This window comes from Falco peregrinus, chromosome 6, assembly GCF_023634155.1.
Source record: "Falco peregrinus isolate bFalPer1 chromosome 6, bFalPer1.pri, whole genome shotgun sequence".
Lineage (NCBI taxonomy): Eukaryota > Metazoa > Chordata > Aves > Falconiformes > Falconidae > Falco > Falco peregrinus.
Window position 1 is genome coordinate 78037277 of NC_073726.1, and position 23026 is coordinate 78060302.

At 39.9% G+C, this 23026-nt stretch overlaps 1 protein-coding gene across 6 annotated transcripts; it reads left to right on the plus strand.

Moving 5' to 3' along the window:
* Positions 1 to 1255: 1255 nt before the first annotated feature.
* On the plus strand, positions 1256 to 22628 carry LOC101917296 (patatin-like phospholipase domain-containing protein 2). Of its 6 annotated transcripts, none has more exons than XM_055808397.1 (10): positions 1257 to 1572; positions 7300 to 7532; positions 8270 to 8335; positions 11160 to 11369; positions 12521 to 12581; positions 14690 to 14905; positions 15862 to 15994; positions 17189 to 17305; positions 19566 to 19629; positions 20358 to 20572. In XM_055808397.1, the coding sequence occupies exons 1-10, from the start codon at positions 1386 to 1388 to the stop codon at positions 20436 to 20438; spliced, it is 1368 nt and encodes a 455-aa protein (XP_055664372.1). In that variant the 5' UTR covers positions 1257 to 1385; the 3' UTR covers positions 20439 to 20572. The 6 variants fall into 6 exon arrangements, with proteins under 6 accessions (XP_055664371.1, XP_055664372.1, XP_055664373.1 ...); XM_055808398.1 differs by having other exon boundaries at positions 19508 to 19629; positions 20358 to 20490; XM_055808399.1 differs by having other exon boundaries at positions 19583 to 19629; positions 20358 to 20490.
* Positions 22629 to 23026: the final 398 nt, after the last annotated feature.

The following is a 23026-nucleotide window of genomic DNA, read 5'->3' on the forward strand; positions in this document are numbered from 1 at the left end:
GAACTATTTAGTGATTGCTCAGTATTGCTTCAAGAGAGCTTGAATCCTGCTCTCTCTTCCCGTGCTTTCTGTAAATAAAAAAATTGCACAACACAACCTCTGTATTTGGAAAGTATGAGCTCCTCTTGGACTCTTAAGATGTTTTTAAATCCCAATATTAGGATACGATGGTGAGCACAGGTAGCTAAAGAGCTTTTATGCAGCCCGGAGTGAGGCAATTACATCCTAGAACATTTCAGACATGTTGTCCTCAGTTTGTTTTCACAGCTCAGCTGGGGGGAGGAGCTCCCCGCTGGGCCAGGTAATTGTGAATTCCCTTCTGAGCCATGAAGTCTCTATCAGCATTACAGCCGTAGCCTAATAGAAACTTGGGGATTTGTGGTGATGGAGAGGAGTCGTGTATGAATAACAGTTCCTATTTCAAGCTTTCAGGTTTTCTAAAGCTCTTCAGGTGCTTAAAAACTGAGACCCCCAAAAGTCTGCCTGGTTTCGATGGATCAGACAGCTGGGAACGACTGAGACTGTTTGGGGACGCTGTTCTAGACTGCAGATGATATTTTGCCATTTTGCTTGAAATTCTCTCTGTAAAGTGTTGGTAGAACATGAACGCACAGAATTGTGTAAGTTTTCTGAATATCTCAAGTCACGAAAAGCAGATTATTCTCTAATCTTCCCTTTGTAAGCTATGTATTATCATAATGAATTTTCTTAAAAGTTTTATTACAGGATTGCTAAACAGTGCTGGCTCTTACAGCGGGTCAGGAAATACAAGTGACAGCACGGGCTGGCACGATCTGTTCCTGTGAGCCTCGGATAACCGGGGTGATTGCCGCGGTGACTGCCGGCCCCCCGCCTCCCGCTGCCCGCCCGGGCCCGCGCCGTGGCTGTGCCGAACCCCGCCGCCCCTCCGCGGCTGTAAGCGGCAGCAGAGCGCGGCGCTGCCTGCCTCCCCCACCGGACGGCGGCAGGGCGCGCCCGGCCGCACCGCAGCCTCTCCTGCCCCAGCCGGGCCCCGCTTCGCGCCGTTACGGCCCCACGTGCGGGGCGCCCCGGGCGGGCACGGGGCCGCCAGCCGGCGGGCGGGCCTGGCGGGCGGCCCGGGCACTCGGACCACGCCCCGCCCCGGCCGCGGCCCCGGCCCTGGCCCTCCCTCTGGCGGGGGGAGCGAGCGGAGGCGGGGCGGCGTCTGCATCTGTGCCCGGGTTGGCTGGGGCGCCGGGGGCCACCGGAGGGGCGCGCGGGATTGGCTGCTGCGCCGGCCGGTGGCGCCGGGCGCGGCCGCCATCTAAAGCCGCGGGACGGCCCTGCCGCCGGCGCCCCAGTCGCTCGGCAGCGGCGGCAGGAGCAGCGCTGTGCCCGGCGGCCCGCCCGCCCCGGCCGGGACCATGCTGGACCGCGAGGGCGGCTGGAGCGTCTCGTTCGCCGGCTGCGGCTTCCTGGGCGTCTACCACATCGGCGCCGCCACCTGCCTGCAGGAGCGCGCCCCCCATGTCATCCGCGACGCCCGGCACATCTACGGCGCCTCAGCCGGGGCGCTGGCCGGCGCCGTGCTGGTGGGAGGCGGCTCTCTGGGTCAGCGGGGGGTCCGGCGGCTCTCTGCGTCAGCCCGGCGGCAGCGGGGGGTCCGGCGGGCGGCGGGGAGCGGGCCTGCGGGAAGGGGCAGGTGCGGCACCGGCATGGGCACAGCCCCGGGCAGCGCCCCGGCCCGGGGAGCCGGCGGTGCGGGCTGGCGGGGACAGCCGCGGGGTGGGCGGGGCGGCGCTGTCTCGCTTCGTTTTCTGCCCCGAAGAGGAGTGTGACAATTCTGTGGTGTTAAATTCGAGCAGGTTATATGGCCCAGTGGCTGCCGGGCTGCCTTTTTTCCCCTGTTCCTTTACGTCCCGCCGCGCACGCCTCCCCTCCGAGCGCAGTGCGCGCAGGCCGACCGTTCCCTGGAGGGCAGGGGAAGGGGCAGGCGGCGGTTAGCGTGTCGCCACCTCGGGTGGGCATTCGGTAACCTCCCGGGCTCAAGAAACGGTCTTGGCGGTGCCTCATCCGAGCCCCACGCCTGCGCGGTCAGGCGGCCGGAGTTCGGTACCTCAGGCACGGGGACGGACCCCGGCCCGCGTGGGGGCGGGCCAGCCGCCCTCACCCTCAGCGACCGCGGGAGGCGGCCGGCAGCGCGGGAAGCGGGGCAGGGGAGCGGCGTCGCCCCGCCGTCGGCCTCAAACGCACCGTTTACCCATCATCGGGAAATAGCGCTTTTCTGCCGTAGGTACCTTTGCGCACCGAGTTCCAGTCAGCTTTAACTTGCTTCCTCTAAAGCTTCCCCTTTCTTGGGGTAGGGCTAAGGGAGTTAAGGTCAGGGCTTAGGTTAGCTTTAACATGCTTTTCCTCTTTAATCTGTGCGCAGTGTGTATTGCATAGGTCACTTAGGTATATGATTAGAAACTGGATTGATTAAAATCACTGATTTTAATTGTGATTTAAGTAATAGGGTTAATCTTGTTTTGTATTTATACCAGATAAAAGATGTTAGTTCGCAACTAAATATAGTCTCTCTTGTGAAATAAGCGCATATTTTCTAGCCGTAGGAGAAGTATACCTTTCTTTTACCTATTTTGAGCTCATGAGAACCCAAATGCAGGTTTATCCTAGTGAGTTAGATACGGTAGGCATTAAAGCCACCTTAATACAAGTAAAATACCAAAGTGTTTAGGATAGTGACTGGAATGGAGGTAAAAAAGCGTGTTAAATATCTGGAAATGTGAAAATAATTTTCTTTTTAACCAAAGAAATCCACTGAATAAAACCTTCTCTAGTTCATGATTCAACACTGACCGTTTTTGTTAATGGTACCCTTAACAGCTTTAGAACTAGAAGGCTTTGTAAAGTCACATTTCATTTTACTTACAGATGGAGGAGGAAAACAACAAATACTTATTTTGAATTTGGAGACGGTTTGAGTTTTGCTTTTAAATTTCTGAGGGATAAATACTGACTGAAGTGAACAGAAGTTCTCTCTACGTGCAAGAGTAATATTGTGAAATGCTTGGCCTTGCTGCTTAGCCGCTGATGTCTAACACATGCTGAATTTCTTCAAAGCTTTAGCGATAAACTTGTGCTACTTCAACTTTTTAATTTTGCTGTAATGTCCTAACGTACTTGAGTTTTATGAGCCTAATACCAGCTTTTAAAACAAATCATATTTATCCACAATAGCTATCTATTTTTAGAATGTATCCAGTTTTAAGTCTTAAGTCATTGTAAGCGATTTAAGTGGCTTTGAATTTTTGAAGTGCTCTTAAGCACAAAAAACTTACCTTGTTTACCTGAAAGTACATGTTATTAACAGCTTTTAAAATTTTGACCATTTTAATAATTGAGACTTGCAGACTTCAAATTATTCCCTTGTCTTTCTCTTCTATGAGAATTGAGACTTCTGCTTTTCCCTAATAGAATAGTTAGTGTGTTTGTGATCACTGCCCAAGGTACAGATAAGTGTATTTCTTCTGTAAAACTTTTTTTTAAATAAACAAAAACCCACTTGGGAATTTTGGAAGACAGTTCAACACCAGCCATGTTCTAAAATCTGTCAATCGTTGTAGATTTGTAAAACTAAGAATGTATTTTCTTTTAGTTAATTCTATATCTTTTTAGCTGTTATTTTTTTGAGTTTCTGTGAAAGCGGAGGATTGTAAATAAGCGCTAAAGAAACACTTTGTGGTATAATAACTTTTTCTATTTCATTAGTTCATATTGTATACCTCCCTTACGTTGATATACTTTAATATACAGTATTTGTTATTTCTGCAGTTGTGGTTATAAGTCCACAATACCATGTGGTATTTTCACAGTTGCATTTCACTGTCTTGGAAGACAGCAGCAGACACTTGTCAGAGATGGGTAGTGGAAGTGTGAGAGGCAGCAGACAAGCTGAAACAGGGCAAATTCTGAATATAAGGAAGATTAACATGAGGGTGGTAAAATACAGGAATGGGTGCCCAGAGAGGTTGTGGGATCTCCGTCCTTGGAGGTGTTCAAGACTTCACTGGATCCAGCCCTGAATTAGTATGCTTGTTGGTGCACATAAAACTCTTGAGTGTGCGTATATATATATATGAACAGGGTTTTTGACTAAAATTGATGTGTATGTTTCCTCTCTTACAGATTTGTGGCTGACTTTTAAATAAAGGGTTTTCTTTGTGCTTCATGTTACGTGTTGGATAGGCAAACTGAGAGTCTGTAGAATTTCAAGTTTCAATAAATGTAAACATTAGGCATTGAACGGATGAAAAAAGAAAGTGTACTTTTCCAGATTGAGAAAGAAGTTTCCTTCATTGAATTTGGGGGAAGGTAGAGGGAGAAGATTAGAGGTGACTTTATGAGGATAAAGTACATTCCAGGCTGTTTCAAACTGGAACTGTGAAGTTGCACTCCTCTTGTTAGCTCTTCCCCATGGATGTCTTGGAGGACTGGTATTTCGATGGCGATGTGCCCACCCATTCTAATGGGGAACTAAAGAGAACAGGTTTGGTGGGGGCCGTAAATAGGCTGTCAGGTTTTACTCTGTGGGAAACGAATTTTTAACTGTTAAAAATAAGAGTATAGAAATCTAACTAGGAATATAGAAATATTAACTAGAAACAGTTCACATCTAGTAGGAATATTAATTTATTTAACTGTCCTGCATCTCAAAAATAAAACAGATGTACCAAGATCTGCCTAAAATCCTAGTCTGACTTGATTGAGCTCTAGCCCCTTGTCGCTTTCTGAGAAGATCCCGTTTTGATACACCAGCCTAAGAGGCTGTATTTTAGTCCTGTTGAGGATAGAAAGGAGAAGGGAAAACAATTGGAATACTTTGAAGTCTATTGAATTAACAGCTTTTTAAATTTTCAGTGTTTTAATATCACATACTCTTGGGTAGACACAACTTCCTCTTTTCTCTCACTTTTTTGTTGTTTTGTTTTGTTGGGGTTTTTTTGTTGGTTTTGGTGGATTTTTTTCCTTAGGAGCCCTTCTCATATTTAAAATAGGTTACGGTAAACAAAGTATGTAAACTTGGGTTTATTTTTTTCCCTACAGACTACATCAAGTGTAGAAATTCTTGTATGTGGAAGAGATGGGTAAACTGTGAAATCAGTTTTCATTTTGATGGGTAGTTATTTTCTGAAAGGAAGTTGAAATGAGGCGTTCAAATCTAAACTGTTAGAGGTCCTTAGTTTTGCTGCCCTTTAATAGGGTACGGAAAGTGTGCTGATATTTACTTGACATTTTTTATGGTGAGAGGTAAATAATCACAACACAAGGTTTTGTAGCGGGCACTAGTTTATTTTCGTTCCACAGAAGCAGGCCTGTAGTGCAAATAAGTGAAGGTGTTACCATGCTTCAAACTGAAGTAATGGCTTGAGCTTCAGTTTGACAGGACATTAGCTAGAAAAACAGGGTCAAGATCTGGCAGAGAAGTGAGCGTGTGTATTTGATCATGTGTCCATGCACCTAGTGCTCTTGGTCTGGTTTTTAGAACAAGCAACTCACTTGGTGTGTAAGTTTTCAAAAATGTACTAATTTTGCAAGAGGACGTTAATGTATGCGCTAAGGCTGCTGTTCCTGGGCAGAGTTGTGGTAGTTCATTACCTCAGACTCCTGCAACATGCCTGATTCCCCTCTTTAGAAAGCTTACAAGACTGAACATTGATAAATCGGTTTAATAAAAAAAGGGAGGTGGTAATTTATATTTGAGTGCCTGAGAAACAGAACTGTCTACATAGCCACTTTTGGAAATAACTTCTTCACTTGCCAGAATGTGACTTGTGCCATTTTTTTAATTTCATGTAAAATATGTTTTACGAACATAAGCATCTGTTTGACCATGAGCAGTGAGCTGTGCCTAAACTTTTTGCTGTCTTCTGGGGTGGGAGGTGGGGTCAGACTACTGGTATCAGTGGATTCATGGCCCAAGGCTTCACTCTGCAAGGGGAAAAAATTGTAGTGGTAAAAATGGAGTTTGTCTGATGCCTCAGATTTTTTTGGGAGATAACTCTTTTGAACGTAGACTCTTGGTTTACTGTGTTAAAAATGAGAAAGGTTTAGGTATTGCTATTTGAGGGGTCAAAAGTGACATTGTACAAAGATAATATTTTGCGAAATTAATCTAAACTCAAAAGCTTAAGCAGAGTTGTTTCCAGTGCAGTGCTCACATTTAACTTTAAGTTGAATCTTGTCTATTCTAGAAAGAGTCTATGTAAGTTAAAATAGGCAAGTTCTGGAAGTATTTTTAGATGACCTTGTAGCTATCGTTCAGGTTAATAACCTGCTACTTTGACCTTCCTCCCCACCCCCTTTCCTCTACCAAGTTGACAAGCTTATCGGGCAGTTTCCTCAAAGTATGCTTTGGAGGAACACGACATTAAAAAGTCAAACAAAACACTGCGGGTAGATGGACTGCTGTTCTTACTATTACTAGGTGTGTGGCTGGTACAACGATTTTAGTATTCTTTGGGAACAATTGTGTCTTCTGTAGTAGTTTGATCTAGTTCCCCAATGCTGATTTAATTGGAGAAAAAACGATTATAGTCTGTTACATATTGGTAAAAATGCACCTATTTAGGTGGAGGCTTGTGTGAGAGGTGCTACAGATCTCATCCACATTCCTTATGCACTTCTTTAAAAACTTCATTCCTGATGCTCCTTACCACATTTAATGTGCCCTTTATTGTGTTTATGTATAAATGAAGATCAGTGTGCCCTGAAACCTTAAGTTTGGTTAAAGTCCAGCAAGGGTTGCTAGCTGTGATGAACCCAGGTGCTGTGATGAACCCAGGTGCTCTGCTTCTTCAGCAGACACACTGTGGACCTAAATCTGTGTGTCATACACTGTAGGTTTTTATGGATGTTGAATATGGAATATGTCCATGCATACATACTTAGAGAAGGTCACTCATCTTTGGTTTTTTTCTTAAATAATGTGTTTCTGGAATGGGATAACCCCTAATGGAAGCATCTGAAATTGGTATTTTACACCTTACAGCCTGCATATAAATCAAAGATAAGTAACTTAGTGGCTGGGTCTTCACCAGGATTTCTGTTTAAACATCTAAAGTGACTTCTTTTCTGCAGAAAATTCTTAAACTCCATCAAATACTACTGGACAGTTATATTATCTGTTAAAAAGCTCTTGAATTTTCATGCTAGCAGTCAGAGAGAAAAGTTAGAGATCTAGACTTCATTACTGGCTCTAGTGCTTTATTATAGGGAGTGTTGTTTTTTGATTGTTGATGTATATTTGTTCTTAAATTAAATGCATTTTATTTTCAGCTCAGGCTTGTGCAGATGTTCTGGCATTAGCCAAAGAAGCTAGAAAGCGAAATCTTGGTCCTCTTCATCCTTCCTTTAATGTGATAAAGATAATAAGAGATGGACTGATGAGAAATCTTCCAGAAAACACTCACCAGTTGTCATCGGGCAGACTGTGTATTTCACTAACCAGAGTATCAGATGGTAAAAATGCTTTGATATCTAATTTTAACTCTAAAGAAGAAGTTGTCCAGGTACGTTTATTATTGGCAACTTTTAAAAGTTTCTGTAATCTTAAGTCCATTTAATGTCACCCATTGGATTTCTTTTCAATAGTTTTGAATATTGTGACTTGGACAGTATCTTCAAGATGGGGTCATATTTCATTATAATAAATTAACTTAATAGTTTTCCCAGTCAATGTATCAGCAAACTTTTAGTGAGTAGGTGTGAGGGATCAATCATAGAAAGGATAAATTCATTTAACTGCAGTGTGTCTAATGAAATTATATCCTTAATGAGTAAGACTTTTTTTAAGGTCATTCTTATAAAAGCAGTGATCAATGAACAGTCAAATAGCTTTTTAAAATTCTTAGTATCAGTTACAAAGCTAGTTTAATATGATCCAAGAATGCTGATATTTGTGTTCCTAGTTAGTTACTTTGTTTACTCAAAAAATACATAGCTTGCATGAACAATCATAAACTTCCTTGCTAATTAGCATTTCTAGAAACAGTCTTTTAGTGAGTCTTACAATTTTTTAGTTGGGGCACAGTTACATTCTAAAAAAGAAATGTGCAATACCCTTATCCTGTTTAAAATAATGTTGGATAATAACCTCCCCACTTCTTTTTATTGAAGTGTACTTGCTGGGGATTTTTTTGGTTGCTTGCTTGGTTGGTTTTGCTAGCATCTAAAGAGATAAATATAATTTATAATTTCAATAATACAACAGTTACCATTTAATATATATGGTCTCATTTTCCTACAGGCTTTAATCTGTAGTTCATTTGTTCCTATTTATTGTGGCCTAATTCCACCATCATTTAGAGGTGTGGTAAGTCTCTTTTGTTAATAATTCTAGCTATTCTGAAAATATTATAGAGACAATGCGTATGTTTTTTCAGTTATCCTACTGTAAAATAAAGACCTTCTTCATAGCTTCTAGTATGGTAGCTGTATGTTACAACTTTGCAAAAGAGCAAGGAAACACTAAATGTGAGGAATATCTGTTACATATTATTTCTTCTCCACTCTGCAAAACACACACTCTCTCTCTTCCTGCCCTCCCCCCCCCCCCAATTGCTTGCTTGTTGATGCAGAAATGAAAAGAAGAGTATTCTAAGCTAGCAAGTGTTTAACTTAAGGATGAATAGTAATTGAAGAAAGCGATGCTCATTTATCTGCACAAATTTGTAGGCAGTGTCACTTACACTTCTTTCTTTAAAAAAAATTGATCTTGTAAGGTAGTTTGTTGTGTATCTTTGTGTTCTTGCTGTAGGTAGATCCACTTTACAACTGGATTAAAGTACTGTGTTCAGTTAGATATAAACAAAGATGTTTAATGTCTTCTGTCATTTGTATTGAGTGTAAGAAAGGTTGCTTTTTAAAGGTAGAGTGTCAGTGTGTTAGTCTAGTCAGAGAACTATGAGTTACAAAACCTCATAATACTTCATGGCTATACTGGGTTTTCTAAAATCCCCCGTTAAAGGGGCAACAACGGTAGAAAAGTTGGTGTCGATTGGTGGTGTTGTTTTAACAGCTCTGGAAGCAGACATGCACTTCAAATCAAGGCAGTGACATTCATAGCTTTTTGTTACAGTGCTGTATTAACTTGCGTTTGCTTTGCTTCCAACTTTGGTGCCCCTTCCACAAGGAGAGGGGAAGAATACTGAAAGAAAACTCAAAACATCTGTCACAGTGGTTGATTACAGCCTGTTCTTATGGCAGTTTGGAAGCGCTAAAAGGTCAAGGATAGATGTGAAATGTGTTTTCTTCTTCATGCTGAAATTTAAGCAAAAGTGATTACAACTGTATAGGGATTTTTCTTTATCTGTACTTCTAAACCTTGTGTGTCTCCTTAAACTCTTCCAGATTATAGGTGTTATGAAAACAGGACATTGGACTGAATCCAAGGTTTAGGTGGATCCAGGCTAATCTGGCTATTCAGTTCTTGTCACCAGACAACAATGTTATTTTAAAAGGCTTAGTTCAGAGTACGAAAACGTGCAAGTGATGCTTTATTTGGTCCTGTTTTGAGGGAAGGGGAAGGAAGGAATCATTGTATCCTTTTGATCTTTGCAATTAGTTGGTATGATTTTAATGCTTAGGAGGCATTTTTGATGCAACTTGGCAACAATACCACAGTCGCATGTGCTTTGCGTGACTCCTGTAGGGTTTAAACACAGCAGAATGTCATGTATATAAACTTCGTAGCATCTGGCTGTTCACTGGCTTGGTGCTTTGTGCCTGTACGCTTTAAGACAGACAAACATAACTTGCAATAAGTGTATCTAACTGCCAGTTGTGAATGTTCTGGGTATGGTGGATTTTGTTTGGGTATTTTTCCCTTCTCAAACACAGCAATGGTGTTAGATTAAAAAATTACTAAAGGGATCAGATAGGCAGAAACTAAATAATTAAAACTTTTTACCTCTGTAGAACAGTGACTTAGACATGTACTTCTACCTTTTAATAATTTCACGAGAAGGCTGCGGGCCCAACCTGTTGTATTGTACTTGATACTTCCAATTGGTGATTGCATTATACACCTATAGGAAATTTGTCAGTATCTGCATGCTGCTGGGTCTAAAGAGTGTCCAAGAGCATGTTGGATAAGTGCTCTGAGCTGTCCTCCTAATTCCTAAATTTTTTTTCTCAGAATGGTCGGGGAGTCAGTATCAAGGCATGTGAAACCGGTAATCCAGGTTGCTCCTGCTCAAGTCACTTGCTCTGTTACATTTACATTTTACAGGGACCTACAAGTTATGTCTGTTGTCTACTGAGGAAGAAGGAAAATGCAGCCACTAAATCAGCAAAGTTGGTGGTCTTTGCCACTGGCAGAGCAAACTACCTACAATTGGCCCTGCTGGAAAGGTGGCTGTTGTGGGCAAGTGGAGGAGTTGCCTTTAGCAGTAGCAGCTGCTGCGCTGTAGATTAGTTACCCTCACACAGAACTCTTCAGTTCTTGGATCTTAAAATGTCTGAGATGGTGATGTACTAAAACTACAGAAATGGGCAATTCAATGCACAGGAGACAAAAGCATAACCTGGAAGAACTTCTAAACTTGCACACAAAGTAGAATAGGTATTGGTGACTGTTGGCGAGGTTTCTAAAGCATTGTCCATTTTTACTTGCAGTTTCTTTATTTCCAAATATTTTTGATGCTTTTATTTTAAATTCTAATTACTAAGACTAATTTTAAGTTACTGTTATTCTGACTGAAGGGTTTAATAGCACAGAATTTGAGCTTTGGTGTGGAGAGCTCTTCTTTTACTTGTTCTTTCTAAAGAAGTACCTTGGCGGCTTTTTGGTTCGTTCTGTCCTTTGGGGAAGAGGAGGCAGACACAACTGTACTACTTTTTCTCTGTGTGTTGTGTAGGATTGTGAACTTTAAAATGGACTTGCTTTTTCTTAAACATACAGAAAAATCCCAAATAGAATACTCTTAGTCTATCTATAGATAGTCATCTAACTATAGATGGAAATGTTTTTTATTGGTATTAGAGGACAAACCATGCTACTCAAAACGTTTAGCCTGGGAATGCAGGCAGAGAGTGTTCTGTTGCAGTCCTAAATGCTCTGTAATTCTTGCATGGGAAATCTGCTAGTTAGAAATTTTCAGCCTTTGGGACTTCTTATTTCTGTTAATTTTTGTTAGCGCTACGTGGATGGAGGAATCAGTGACAACTTACCTCACTATGAATCTAAGAATACAATCACAGTTTCGCCTTTCGCTGGGGAGTGTGATATCTGTCCAAAGGGGAATTCTGCCAACTTTCATGAAATGAACGTGACTAATACCAGCATTCAGCTCAGTTTGGGGAACCTTTATCGTTTAACACAAGCACTGTTTCCACCAGAACCTAAGGTAAGTCACTGTTCTCATGCAGTTACTAAAGTCTATATATTTTATATGTATAGATGCGTATATATATAATATATATCTACTAAAATTCCATATAAAAGCCTTCCCTTTGCAGAAAGTTACAGTAATCTTATCATTTCATCTAGTCATATAAATTTTTATGGTGACATTTCTCTTCTTTTTTCTATTTTTTTCATAGTTTGTCGTCTTATTTTTAGTCTCAGACTAGAAATGCATTTCTTGCTGTTGGCTTTCAGTATTTATTTGGGAATTACCTCAGGATTCAATCATAAAATCAACACTGCTAAATTAATAACTGTCAGTTTGTAGTCCTTTCATGTTTAACCTGCTGACCAGGTGCTTCAGAACTTGAAGTTCTAAAGCTTCCTGATTTTGTGAAGTTCTGAACTGATACTTCACACAGGCAAGTTGCCTTTAAACTTTGCTAAGCACTGTTAATTGTGGATCTGATGAAGGAAATGCTCTTGAATTCCCATTGTGGAAGCTGAACAAATGAAAACAGATCTTGCCATTTGGCTTGGGATAGCCTACCGAGGAGAATGAACGTTCCTGACTGATATAAATATAATTTTTTTTAAGTGAGGGCTTTTTGACCACTTGAAGAAAACTGTTAAATTCTACTTAAGTAGGATTTAATTATTTTTTTTTTGTGTAGGTGAGCTGGTGTTGCATCTGGTGAAAGATATTTTCATATGGAAGACTAAGCCTTGAGTTTGAGCATGAGAATTGCACAGCTGACTTCTCATAGTTTTGGGAAGTGGAAAGGACTGGGAGGGAAGGAGGGGAACTGGCATACTCCAAGCCATCCTGTTTCATTGTTGCTTGCACCTGCTGAAAGGCTAATCAAAGAAACAAAAAGGGAGGGAATTCTTGCAAGCCATTAGGATGCTGTCCTTTTAGGTGAATAATTCTGTGCATCTGTAATAGCTGAAAGATAAGTTCATGTATGCATGATCATGTATTATCTTCACAGCAGGCATGTTAAGCTAAGTCTGTTGAATTATAGCAATTGTTAATGTAAATTTTTCTTAAAAATGGAGGGTGGGTGGAGGTGGCTTTTTATTCTGCAAAGTGTGTTGATCTTAAGTTGAATCTCGTTTTATTTGTCTGACTAATTTACCCTATGCTTGCAGGTACTAGGAGAGATCTGTGAGCAAGGATACTCAGATGCTCTTAAATTCTTGAAAGAGAATGGTATGTTACACTTGTGGATAATTACTGTTGATATGGTTTCAACCCAAGTTAAAAAAAAAAGTGCGGGGAGTTATATGTAGCTAAGAAGGGGCTAGGTCTTTGAGGCTTTTGAAGAGATCATGGTAGGTTTAGCTGTCATAGAAATAACATAATTGTAGTAACTATTCACCCGGGTTAAATTGTGCTGCGACACAAAAATTGAACTTTTGGGGTTTTGTCAAATTTGTGTGAAGTGAATGTTAAGGTACTGTTAAGTGAAATTACCAAAGAAGCCCAAATTTAGGGAAATAATGTTATTAATTTATTTTGTGTTAATTGTGAAGAATAGGAATAGGCTATTGTTTCCCCCTCCTGTGAAACCTGTATCTTCTTACGACCTCCTCTTTGCTGTCATTCAAGTGTATTTCTAGGTAAAGACATATAGTCCAGAACTGGGAGCTGGCTAACAACAATATAAACTCAGTCACAGACAAATCCTTACTCTGTATCATGAAAGACTTTAGAAGAAGATGACTTGTAATGTAGCAGTTTTGGGGACCCAGATAAGTTTAGGAAGAAGAATTGAAAAGTTGTTCTACTCTACTCCTAGATTTCTAGTAATGTATTTTATATTAATAAATATTATTTCTCTGCATACTTTGAGACAAACAAGTTACAGTAACCTGATAATAGCATGAAGTTAATCGAGGGTGAAATACGCCTAGCCCCTGTAGTCTTTGGTTACAGAAGCAAATTTGTACTGTGTCTGATGAGAGGAATGGAAACTGAAATGTGATGTTTGCAGTACTACAGATAGTACCAGCTGCAGTACTGTAATGCACAGTCATAGATTGATGTGCTCACTGCTGATATTCTGTTACAATTAAACGTTACATGTCAAGTTTTCATGGGAAAATTGTCTTAAATGTTAAAGATCATCATTCATTAAGAGTTTGATTTTCTTAGTAATATTTAATGCTTTATACCTTCTACCAGGTGATTAAAAGCATAAGCTATACAAAGGGCCTATAATTTGTGGTTGTCTGTGCTAAAACAGGTTGCGTTGCTGTACTGGACCTGCAAGTTTCCTGTCTGCATGTTTCCATCTGACACTAACATCTGAGATTCCTTGCAACTCTTCCTTGGTGTCTTTCCCCCACCCCGTCCCCCGTGTATTGCACTGTTGTCCTCCTTTTCATGCTACTGATCCTGTGTCACCTTTGTTCTTATTCTGTCACAGGTTTGTCTTGCTTTCAAGCTTAATCAGTCATAATTATAACCTTTCCAAACTCATTCATTATGCACCTCCTTTCTTGTGAATTTGACTGTAGATACTAATTTTTTTCCCCATCTGTAACACTTCAGATAACCTTTTTGCTAAATTTCCTGTATATTCTTTTAACATTTGTATTTTAGGAGTAATTGTAAGTACGATACAGATTGTGTTGTATGTAGGTATAAATCCTAGTCAAATTTGGTAGTTTGTATATAAAAATAGCTTTATAACCATTTTCTGGAAACTGAGTATAAATACCCTTCTTGTATTTTTCATTTTGTGATCATTACCTAGTACTTGTTTTGAAGGTGACTATCAGTGCTATTTCTTCATTGGCACCAGTTTTGCAAGGCAACTGATGTTGATTTAGATTGGTACTTTGGATATATCTTAAAAACAGTATTGTACACTACTCGCTTTCCTTCTCTGCCCTGTTGTAGCAGTGCCTCAAAGTACTCACGTGATACCTGCCATGTCGAATTTCACAAATGTCTTAAGTGGTTTAGGTGTGTTGTTCCAAATAAATACTAAATCAGTTTTCCTCTTCTCCTTTAAATCATTGGCTTTCTTGCTGGAAAACAGCTTTGGTAAATGACAAGTTTCCAGTGCAGTTTCAATTAATCACTTTTTTCTTTCCTTTAGAACTTGTTCTAAAGTAAGACCTAAACTTGCAAAAGAGTATTCATCAGCATGATTAAAAGTTTGTGGGATTATAAGAGCAAGTGTATTTGACATTGTGTAGATAATGTTCCCTCAGGACAGGCCTTTGTACAGATAAACAGATTACAGGTACTACACAGGTACTCTGAAGACCTGTGGATCAAGCCTAAGTGGAAGCTCTTGACTCTTTCAGGTATTCTGAATGACTCAATTTATATCCACTTGTCCTTCACAAAAAGAAATCCTCATGAGGCTCCACAGCATGTTGACAACATGAAGAAAAAAAAAATGACAGAAAATAACAGAGTAGAAACCTTGAAAATGGCAGTATTTAATGACCAGCTGAAGCAAAATCCATGGCCTTTGGAGAAGAGCATATTTGAGAGTCTACCTCCTAGACTTCGTAAAGGTATATGCTACAGACTGTTTCCTGTTACTTTGAGTTGCAAACTTCGATTTATTTTTTCCCCTGTTTACTCTTACGATTAGCATAAGATGCTTTTTGTTTAATCTTATAACTGCCTGTGATGCTAGAGACTAGCTCAACCCAAAAAAGTTCTTCAAATGCTTATTACATGTGAACATGTACATTTTGATTTAGCTACAGTAATAAGATTGAAGCAGGAGGAAGGAGGTACATTAAACACTGCAGGGTCATGAATTGAATTCTCATTTGATTTTGGATAAACTTTGTACATGCACAGTATTTCTGTAAACATGTATTTCACACCTAAGTTGAACCTCAAATCCAAACACTGGTTATCCCCATCTTATTTTTAAAACATATTTCTGTGGATTTCTAATTCTTTGGCTTTCCTGTCTTTTTAATAAGCTGTTAATAGACCAAACCCACTTCTGATATGTCTTTGTAACTTTTACCAAGTTTCTTTTGTGGATGCTGATCAGAACTGAGATCTGAAATTTGCGATCCCAGTGCAAAATTTGAAGTGTGGTATTTCTTACAACTATATGTAACCACTGGAATCTGTAGAACTCCAGAATTTATACAAGCTCCTCAGAGTTATAGAGTCTCTCGACAGGACAGGAACGCAATCTAAAATACATAAGTATTTTTGGAGAGGTGAATTTTATATCCTCTTATTACAAATTAATTCTTAGACTTATTGCATAAAAGTTCTGGGTAATGCCTTTTGTCCCTGTGGTATGAGTCTGTGTTTCCTATGTTTTAAAATAACACAGAGAATGTTTACGTTAAGAGTGCTTTGAGATTAATTCTTTCATTTTCTATCTGACCCTTATTCAGTAACACTTGATAATGTTGACTGAAGATTACTAAACCTTGAGCAAATTATTTCAACTGTTTTCAAATAGTCTAACATACTTTTAAAAATAATCATTCTTAAGCACTGCAGGAAGCTTGTAAAGAACAGAATGGATTCTACACTCAGTTCTCTAAACTCTTCCCAATGCGGGTTATATCCTATCTGATGCTGCCGTATACATTGCCAGTGGAGTCTGCTTACTCTGTTGCTTTACGGTAAGGAACTTCTAATGAACTATTTTAGAATTAATGTACTTTTGGAAATTTACTTGTTGAAGGCTTATTCAGTGTTGTAGGCATTCTGGTACTCTAGAATTCAAGTGGTAACCGTTCAAAGGCTATTATTTCTACCTAATAGCCCCAATAGGCTAAAGCTAGATAAACATATTAAGAAGATGCCTAAACAGTTTACTCTTTCTACTAGTAGCTGTCTCATAATTGCTGAAAGGAAGCACCTTTACTTTTGCTTTCCAGGAGCACATTATTGCTATTACTGTATTCTGCAATGTTCAAACTCTATCCAGATACTTCTTATGCTTTAGCTTCTGTCTGAAGTCAGGAGGCAACTCCAGTGTTTACTCAACATACACATTTTCTTACTAGGTTTGTTTAGGTTGACTGAAAGTTATGCTCTTGGAACAGGGCTTAATTTTATAAATTTTTCAATCCTCATAAAGGAGAATTTTTGCTAAATAAATGCAGCATGAACCCTAAGCTTTGTGCTTGCTTAAGAGAATTCCAGTCCTTGAGCAGATGTCATTCCTATCTTTAGAAAACACTTGAAAAACAAAATGTTCTGTAAGTGGAACTACATGGAACTCCAGTAAAATATTTTGTTTCTGTGCCACTTAGTATGTCACTTATGTGTGGGTTTTTTGGTGGATGGGGAGGAAACAAATGTCAACAGAATTTTTATGTGGGTTTTCCCCCCGCTGGTAACTGACTTCTGTTGAGAGCATCATAAGGAAAAAGCTATACATTTGTGACATTGTTCTGTTTCTGCCTTCTATTTGTTATTCCGCTGTATTTTTCTTCTGTTCTTCCTTCCTCTTCCACCTAACTTTAAACTGACCAGAAAGTTCCCACCACAGAGAAAGAGGTCTCGGAGACAGGAGTATTTCGCAGGCTTCCTAAATGTTGATCGCAGGGTGTAGCACACACATACTGGTCAGCCCCTCAGCATAGACAGAGATCCAGTGGTCTGTACTGCCTTTTTTCTTGGCTTGCAGAAAAGAGGAGAGTAGGCTAGATGGGATTTCAGGGAGGTTGGGAAGAACTGGAGACTCTGGTGGGGGCGTTAACTTGGGAGAATGAAAACTGTGTTGTTTGGTTGGATTTTGGGCATGGTATGTAAAAATATAAATTAGATCTACTGCTTACAAAACAATTGTATTGTTTTTTTGTTTGTAGGTTAGTAAACTGGTTTCCTGACATGCCTGCTGATGTTCGATGGATGCAGGAACAGCTCTGTCGGATTGCTGGTACAGTTTATTCCCAGGCTAAAAGCAAGCTGTTCTGTACATCCAGGTAAAGTGGACTGCTGCTGCATGCAAATAATGCATTTTTAGAAATTCTCTCTCTTTTGCCAGAACTTCAAGTACCAAGAAGTTTCTGTCTTAAAACAGGATTTAATAATTTTCTTGAAAGTGACACAAAACAGTTCTCAGTGGTTCTAATCCTTAGCATTGTTTCTGAAGTATATTTCCTGGTGCTTCTTGTTTATAACTGATCAATGACTGCTACATATTGTACATGAAGAGGTGTTGCCTATCGGTAGGCTTACGCTGTTTGCAGACAGGGATGGGTTATGGAGCAGGCATTGGACTGAGAACAAAGACTTTGTTTCTTCTCTGCTCCACAGTAGCTGGAGCAATCAGGAGGAAAGGGTTGCTCAGGATGTTCTAAATCAGATGTAGCAGGTAGGAACTGGAAAATACTGGAGAAAGACTAGACCCTTAGGAGTCTGGACAGGAAAGGTTGTAAGTTAAAAAGCAGATGAATATGAAGGACAGTCTTGTAAGATAGTTGGGAAGAATTAAAATAAGACATATGGAATGTTTTTAGGAACCTCTGTTTCTGTGGAAGAGAAACCTCTGCTCTAACCTGGCTGTAACTAGGTTCATTATGCATCCCTTACCAAACTGATGTGAGATTTGGCCTTTCAAATTTTTACTTCTGTTAAAACTTTGTAGCACTGTGTATATGGAGGAATCTGTGACAACTCACCTCTGTATGAATCTAAGAATACCGTTACGGTTTCACCTTTTGCTGGGGAGTGTCGTATTTGCCCAAGGAGCTCTGCAAACTTCCACAAAATGAATATTAATTTGGAATTGGTGGGTAGGAGGTAGAAGAAGGGGGGTGTGGGGGCAGACAAATTAGTGCGAAAAGCTATTAGGAGTGAACAGAATTCTTAAATTCTTCATAAAAGCTTCCAAGAGATAGCTGTAGCACTGGAGACTTAACTGCAACAGTTATTTCAACTAAAGCATAAGAACATTCCATCTTCTATACGCAGCACATTTTTAAATTAGAACGAAAAATACCCTTTTATTCAAGCCAAGAGTTCTTGAGCTTTTGTGTTCCTATTTTCAGTAATAAAATTAGATAAAGAGGAAGATAAAAATGTTCTTTTTCACCCTGGCAGTGCTATACAATGACCTATCAGAAATTCAGGTTTGATATGTCTGAGGAGATCTCTTTGATCCTACTTAGTCATAAGAAGCTTTGCCAGGTTCTGGATTGGCATCATGAAAGATCCAATTCATACCCTTTATCCCTTGGAGGCACAGAGTAATAAAACTTGCTGTTAAAGGTTCTGGCTTAATGGAAGACTTAATGAGGTTGAAGCTTGTGTTTCCTTCCCCCCTTTGGAAGTATTACATGGTGGCTTTAATATTAAAGTTTTAAAGATACTTTTTTTCTTACAATATTCAGTTTTATCCAGAATTCAGCAGCATTTAGTTCCTGTATGCAAATAAGCTCTCTCTTCTCCCTTTCTGAAATCAGTTAAAGCCTTTTCTTGTGTAACACTAGTTGGCTTTTGAGGCCATCTCCCTGAGCAGAAATGTAGTAGTTCTTGGTATATATTTGCTATCATCTTACTGTCATCTCTTTGATTATTTGATACCACATGTAATCCAGTGTCTTTTTTTCCTTATTTTCTTGAAGATATTTCTGACTCCTTTGCATGATAGATTTGGGTCTAGTCAGCTTCCTGCTTTACCCTTATTCAGCAGGTTCTTGGTGTTGCTGCTATTCCAGCCTTAGCCATTGTGAGACTCTTCATCTGAAATGGGTGCTTGGAAGGCACGGTATCACGAGTCTGTCTCAGATCTACCTTCTCAGAGGGTTACTTGGTCATTGAGTCGTGATTAACCAGAATCATTGTTTCTTTCCTCTTGGAAAACCACAAGAAAAATATGGTGGTCATGTGGCTTTTGCTGTATGCCTTTATGGTCTTCCCAGACCAGCGTCTTCAAGGTGATCATCTCACACTGACCTGTAGACACTGTCAAACTTCCAAGTTTTCTGAAGCTTTCCTTTAAGTGGATTCCCTCTTCAGGTAGCTAGATCCCAATGCTTTGTGTGTAGAATTCTGCATTATATTCTACAGGTGACTCTTGGTGGGCTTTTACTTCGTTTCAGCATCCACCAAGAACTTACTGCTGCTTTTGCAGAAAGTAATCCCCCCCTCCCCTTTTCATGCTCTTCCCCTTCTGTCACCAGATCTAGCTTCTGTTTTGGAATCAAACTTGAATCTCATGAAAATTTGCGCTGTTTACAGTTTGAAAATCCTTTTAGGAAACTTAACCTGGTGGATGGTATCTTCCAGTGCACCTAAAGTTCAGGTATGGAAACTAGTGTTGAAGTGTGTGTATGGTGAGTTGTGTTTGTGTGTGAGAGGAGGTGTTGCGCATTGTTGTGGGTTTTTCCCCAAAAGCACTGCGAGAGAGGAGAGAGAACTTTAAAGAAAAAACTGGGTATTCTAGGCGACAACTTCAGCTTTCTGTTTCTCAAACTGGAAAAGACTAACCTGGTGATTCAGGTGCTGTTTTAGAGTGTAGGAAAGTTCTGTCCCAGCTGTTCAGGTTGGTGATAATAAACTAGATGTAAAGTGGAATGCAGAGATGGCGTTTGGGAAGTTGAACGACTGTTATTTGCTACTCAACTTGTAAATGTTGAGACTATTCTTGTTAATGTTCTGTTAGTGCTGTGATTGGTAAATCAGCAAATATTCCAAGTGGATAGCTGGGGGGAGATCAGGACTACTTAAGAGGTAATGTACGAGCTGTGTCTACCCCTCTGAACTCATCAAAATTGTGTGACTTCTAGTGTAACTATTTTATACTTACTTCTGAGAACAACACATAATGGCAGAGTGCCCCTCTTTTGGATATGACAGTTTCAAGCTCCTTTTCCTGTTGTCTCATATCCTAACTCACTAAATGCATTTAGAATTAATTATTTTCCTCTAGTAGTATTCCTTATATGAAGATTCCCTGTCAGACATCTGAACAGTAATAGGAACGTCATAGAAACACTAATAATCTTTTTGGGTTTATTTTTTTTTTAACAGGAAAGACAATTATGCATCACTAAGAAAATGTCAAACTGTCCCATCTACTATGGAATTTCATTCTTCATACTGCCACCTTAAAATGCCTCGCTCTTCTGCAGACCTTGAAACCTGGCTCTGGGAATCTTCATGCTTCATGCACTCAGCTATGAAAAATGCTTCTGCTAACATGCAGGAGCATTCAGGCTTAAACTCCCATCCTAATTTTCTCCCAAATTCTGATGAGTCTGGGTTGGAAATAGATTTTGACTTTTCCTCAGAGACAAGTTTCCGAACTGCTCCAGAGTATTAATTTGGAAGTAGATGCCACAGTTTCCAAAATTCCAGTTTGGCAGAGAAATTTAAGTCCTAAAGGACTAAAGATCACTTTATTGCCAATAAGTCTTGGAAAATCATTTGTTTACAGCTTCTTGACAAATCTGCCTTGGGAGTTCTACTGTTTTAAGGATTGTAAAAACAGTGGCTGCTTAACAGATTACAATTCTGACGAAGCACCAGCTCAATCAGCTGTGCTAAGACTTGTAGTAAACTGTCTCTCTGGAAATAATTTTTTAAAAAATACACTTTCAGCATAAAAATGTAAATTCTTTAAACACTGTTAGACAAGTGTCGATAACAAAAGCTTTTTAAAAATATAGTTCTTAAAAGTAATCCTAACACATAATACTGTTACAGCACTTAAATGAAATTGGACTTTTAATTCATAAAAGGAAATACACAAATGAGCTGTTTAGTGGCCTCCAGCGTCCATTTGCCTTATGTTTAAACATACTGTTGTGTTTATGGAAGAGTTGTCTACACAAGATACTGTAGTGACAGTATTATGCTAGGTGGTTGTATATATTCCACAGTTCATACTGCTTCTCCTCTATGACTCCTTCCCCCCTTGATATACTTAAAGGGAAAAAGACATAAGAAATGGGACACATTCCCCTGAAGTGTAAACAAGTACAGTTTCAGTGATTTTGGAGGACTTTATTTGTACTTAATAAGGGCTTAATACTTGACTAAGTATTGAAAAGTAGGTAAAATAGTGACTGATTAGTAGCAAACAGTAATTTGAGTTGGTGGTAGACTTCACAGAAGATGCTATATGTTGATTTTTGTTAACAAGTGGTGATGTTTAGGTCTTCTGTCCAACTGCTGACCGTTCTTAATTTCTGCCCCACCCTGAACTTGCGAGATTTTTCTTCCCTTCTTTCACATCCCTCTTGCTGAAGGAGGGAAGAAAGAAGGGGTCCCTCCTGTCTCGCTGAGGTATGATAACCCAAAGGAAGTTGGGTTAAGGAAGTTGGGAAATCAGAATACTGATTGTTACGAGAAGCAAATCTGTAAGACTTAGTGGAAGTATCCAGGGAGCTGTGAAGGTCTCAAATAATGGGTTGAAAGTCAGCCAAATCATATCTGTATTGAGCGATGAGCATTTTAAACGCTTTCCACTACAAAGGTTCTGCATAATTTTAATAAAGACAATGCATTAGTGTATGAATACATCAGGAGAAGTAAATAACTGTTAATATTAACAACTTTTCAGATGTTTGATTATCATGTCTTTTACAATTTGTTTTAAGTAGGTGGAAATAATGATGGCTTTAAAATTGAGTTTGTGCAAGTGTTTGGGGGCATGCGTGTGACACTTAAGCTGCTCATTCAAGAACGTGAATTCTGTGCAACTTGGGTGCAGTGCAGGGAGCAGACTAGATGCTTCCTGCGAGTATCTTGTACAAGGAGAAGCAGGGATTAATTGTGCTGCTCAGGAGTGGGAACTTTGGTATCCAGAAGTCAGTCCAATAGCAAGATGTAGCACTTCTGAATTGGACACACTTGTTTCTGAGTTCTGATTTCACTAAGCTTGAAGTGCTAAACTTTTACAACATGAAAACTGATTTTAGAATGGTGGGGGGGTGGGAGAAAGTGTCAGGCTACCCATTTCTGTACTACAGAACGCTGGTGCTATTTTACTTCAGCTCTTTTGTTCATTTCTTCTGCGTGTGCATCTTCAAATTTGCGAAAGAAGTTGAAACAAGATCTGTTTTATATTGTCTTCGTTTATAATTTTAAGCTTCCTATAGTGTAATTTTATAACCTGCTGCAAAATGTTGGGTTTACTAGTTATATGTTAGAATTTAAGCAGGAAGGCCAAGTTTTGTCTCCTTTCTGTATACTGGAACAGCTCTGCTAACTACAATCAACCTCAACTACTTAACTCTGTTGTGCGCAGCTCTAATTTTGTGTCCTTTTTCTAAAATAAAAAGACAGTCTCTTCTGTTACCATGTTTTCTTGAGTGTAATTCACCTAGTGTAAGTAAAACAAGCATGTGGTAATTGCATTGAATATTGAAAGGACTTAATAAATGCTTGCAAGGTGTCCTTTTTTTTGTTTTGTTTTTTAAGAATACCAACTTAGGGTGCTACTCTGATGGATGCTTGTTCATGCTCCAGCTGCACCTGAAAGCTACCATCGTTTAAACCCTTCTTTCTTTGCAATTCATTAGTTCACAAGTTACTCTTTGTATTTGATCAGAAGCAACACAAAACCAGAGAAGGAGGAGGAAAACAAGCATTGTCTCCTCAGTTAAAGCTCAGTTATTTACACGGCAGAGGCAGCAGCGCCAGGTAACAGGCATATGCTGTGCAGAAGGGAGTACTCGCCCGTCACCGCTCCCCTG

Coding starts and splice junctions, on each gene's coding strand:
- LOC101917296 (XM_055808394.1), top strand. CDS start 1,386: ATGCTGGACCGCGAGGGCGGCTGGAGCGTCTCGTTCGCCGGCTGCGGC. Junction 7,533..8,269: donor CTAAAGAAGAAGTTGTCCAG/GTACGTTTATTA, acceptor ATTTTCCTACAG/GCTTTAATCTGTAGTTCATT. Junction 8,336..11,159: donor CACCATCATTTAGAGGTGTG/GTAAGTCTCTTT, acceptor AATTTTTGTTAG/CGCTACGTGGATGGAGGAAT.